A 3536-nucleotide genomic window follows, 5' to 3' on the forward strand; every position below is an offset into this window, starting at 1 on the left:
AACGTTCCCTAAATCTGGCAAGGATCTGCTATGTTGTATGCTGAAAGAGGAATGTATGCATGGCAACCCCCAGGAATGAGGACCACTATCTCCACTGGAACCACATAACACATAGGTGGCACACAAGATGTTCCCAACTAATGGCCCAGAAGTGGCAGACGCACCTTTCAGCTAACATTGTATTTTCCAAAGCTGCTGGGGCCCTCGATTTCAATGGAAGCCATTGTTTTCCAGAGAGATTCTTAGATAGCCACCAGGTTGGTGCTCCGGAATTCTCACCTTGTACCAATGTCAACAGGTGACGCGTCAAGAGCTCCTAGGATCTGCAAGGCATCATTCTTGGAAGTTGCCTTCTCGATTTTGCCTCCAGGTGGATAAAAACAGCAACAACAAAACGGGATCTTAACTGAGCCCACAACACAGATCATAATTTTTTTTTTAACTAAAAAGTTCTTTAAAAAGCAAAACTTGGCCATAACAACCATGTAAAGGTAAATGATTTATTTTCTCCCACAGATTTAGACCAGACCAAATTGTCTTGTTTTCTTCTCCCCAACACGGAGTCAAGGCCATGGGGCTTAGTCTCAAGTGTATTCCTTTCATGTTTCATCCCTTTCACGCCACATCACAATCCATCAGGCCTCTTCAATTATTCTGGAAAATTGAAAAGTGAGCATATCATCACTATTCATATCTATTTTCTAGGCATTCATAAGTTCAGACATTAAAAAATGGGCATAATTTCAGATGAGTTTCTAAAAATTAAAAACAAAACCAAAAAAAACGATTCAAATCAGCTGTGAAAGGTCAGAGACAGAAGCCAAGCAGATCGTTTGTGTTTCAGTTTCAGCTAAGTAAACAGGCAAAGCCGAATGAACATAAGCATCCACAGTTCGGTAATCCCCTTTTGCTGGTTAGTGAGGAAAAGCCAAGTGAAGTTTATTCCGATCAAAAGATACTGATCCTAGAATAATATTCTATTACCTTCACTTTATTTAATTTTATAATTCTTCAAATTGTCTATTAGGTGGAGGTCTACATTTCATATCGTCAACTTTGTATTCAACAATTTAAACTACTACTTATCAACATTCCATGTGAGCGAGGGGTACTTATGGCTGGTCTGCTTGGAAAAGGAAATGGTGCCTGTCGCTTAGGAAAGTGGCACTTTGCACCTCATTCACTGACAAGATGTAACTATGAGCCTGGAGCAGTAGCCCGTGGAAAGAAGCCACCAGGGAGACATTTAAACAAAAGGGAAAAAACAAAAACAAATCCCAATCAGCTAAATAATCACAAGACTAAGGAAACTTCCAAGTTATTAGAGACTCGAAACAGGTGCTACGAACACATAAATGTTCAAAGCAAAGGTGCTTTACGGTTTTTCCCAGGTAGGATGGTTCAAAAGATCAAGTCTAAACGATTACCAAAGGGAAAAGCGCTCAAGGTTCTTAGACTGCCTTTCTGAAGTGGGGAAAGGGGCTGGTTTTCTTCATACAGCTACGGACGAGCGACAGCACAACAGATGAGCAATAGACGTGACAAATGGGAACACCAGAACGTAAGCATGCGCAGACCAGTCACCACTGCAGCCACTCTTTTAGCGTCTTTACTCCTATTAACTGAAATTCCCTCTTTTAAAAAGGTGGTGACTTGTACAATAAAACATTCATCTTCTGTAATAAAGGCTGTGACACAAAGCTACAAAAGTGAGTATTTATTATGGTTTCTTGCGGAACACAGCCTCTTACACACTGTTGTAAGATGAATGCACTACCACATGATCAAGGTGTTCTCAGTCTTATCTAAAATTAGTTGCACTCAGGGGACGCTACACTTTGCTGTGGAAGTAAGAATGCGGACACAGACTTTAAGACACTAAAATAAAAGCTGGTCATTTAAAACACAAAGGGAGACCAAGGGATGACCATAAATATTAACGATATCAGGACATTTTTGATAAGGTAAAAGCATAGACACAATTACTAAAGTATAACAAAAATGAAGAACCATAGTATGTTAATGTAAAATAAAGATGAACGCTTAGGACTCAGTCTCTCAGACTTCCCTGTCTTTAACCGTTAAAAACGTATGTATTTGACACAGTCAACAGGCCTGTGGCATTAGTCCATATTCCCCCAAAACAGAAAGGAAGGAAGGAGGACAGGAAGAAAGAGGAACTGCACAACTTTCTCTTAAGAAGTTGGAGCCACATCCTGCTAAGAAAAGCACGGATATCAAATCCCCATGGATTAAGTGCAATGAAAACACCAACACAAACCAGAAAAACACTGTCAAAAAGATAAAGATTTGTGCCAGACTTATTTTAAAGTTGTAATCACAAGACAATAGACTCTCTGCTGTGAGCGATATGAACAGAGAATCTTGGTGACACTACAATTTTTATGTCTTTAACTATGCACTCTTACAAAATATTTAAAATTTATAAATCAAGAAATGTGGACCTTTATAATTTGACAGTGCCTCTTTCAGTTAAAGGAAAAACAAGGCCATACTTTCAAGAAGCGATTTTCTGTTTCTAATGCCCATGTTTTAACCAGTCTAAAAGTGTAGGTGCATTTTATACTTACCTTCATTCATCATTCCTTTTGATTCTTTAAACGCTAAGAATTAGTAACAAGCCAAGCAGGCAGTTAGTATGGTTGCACAGTCAGTTAGAAATCAATTCTAAAGAAACAAATCTGTAGAAATATCATGCTACATGCTCTCAAGCCAGACTAGCTTGAAGGCTGTCACTTTACTGCAGCCATCTTCCAAAGACTACTAGTACATCCAGTCGGAAATACAGGTCTAGATTTAGGGAGAAAGAAACCGAGACGTCTGGTCTCACCTCATGGTGACACCTGTATCTTCATGAAATTTACCAGTGAGCAATTACAATTATTCTTGACTAGAGCGGTTACACTTCTTAATATTAAAAAGAGAATGGAGCACACTCTGTCTAAACATTACAAGACTGGGTCAGGTAACACGTGAAGAGACAAAGAATGGTATATTCTCCCCAGAAGTGAAAAATATTACAAAGGGAGTACTTTCTTAAATTATCAATGAATAATCCGGAAAAGAGAGGGTCATTTCAAGAGAATAAACAAGATTCTTCTCAAGACACAGAAGGGATATTTTCAAACTGTCTTGGAGACCAGTTCAAATGATGATCTGGTGATGGGTCAAGAACACACAAGTTTGTAATGATCACATACCATTAAGGGGTTCCTCTACCGCTTTCTGGAAAATATTTAAAATATATTTACATGAAAATAAAACTTGTTAACATGTATTTTTTATACTAAATTCTATATATGCTAACATTGGAAACTACAGTCAGTCCTCTGTATCTGTGGGCTCCGTATCCCAGGAATTAACTGAGGGTAGCTAGCATACGGTGCAGGGGCAGGAGAAGTAGTGAAGTGGCTATAGCAATCCCTCAAACGCTGATCAGCAAGTGGCTAAGGTGCTATTCACATAGCATTTACATCGTATTAAGGGATTATGAGTAATCTAAAGATGATATACAC

General features: G+C 38.7%; 1 protein-coding gene across 1 annotated transcript in view; it reads right to left on the reverse strand.

Annotated features, from left to right (window-relative positions):
- Window positions 1-486: 486 nt before the first annotated feature.
- The window catches only part of CD47 (CD47 molecule), a 61782-nt gene continuing 58732 nt past the window's right edge, over window positions 487-3536 (reverse strand). Inside the window, exons 9-11 of the mRNA XM_045286148.1 lie at window positions 3222-3246; window positions 2592-2624; window positions 487-654 (exon numbers count right to left, since the gene is read on the reverse strand). Of these exons, the coding sequence (XP_045142083.1) occupies window positions 650-654; window positions 2592-2624; window positions 3222-3246 (63 nt within the window). The 3' untranslated portion in view covers window positions 487-649. The remainder of the gene's footprint in view (window positions 655-2591; window positions 2625-3221; window positions 3247-3536) is intronic.

This window comes from Echinops telfairi, unplaced genomic scaffold, assembly GCF_000313985.2.
Source record: "Echinops telfairi isolate 266 unplaced genomic scaffold, ASM31398v2 ScPeMD7_6;HRSCAF=24_0, whole genome shotgun sequence".
Classification (NCBI taxonomy): Eukaryota; Metazoa; Chordata; class Mammalia; order Afrosoricida; family Tenrecidae; genus Echinops; species Echinops telfairi.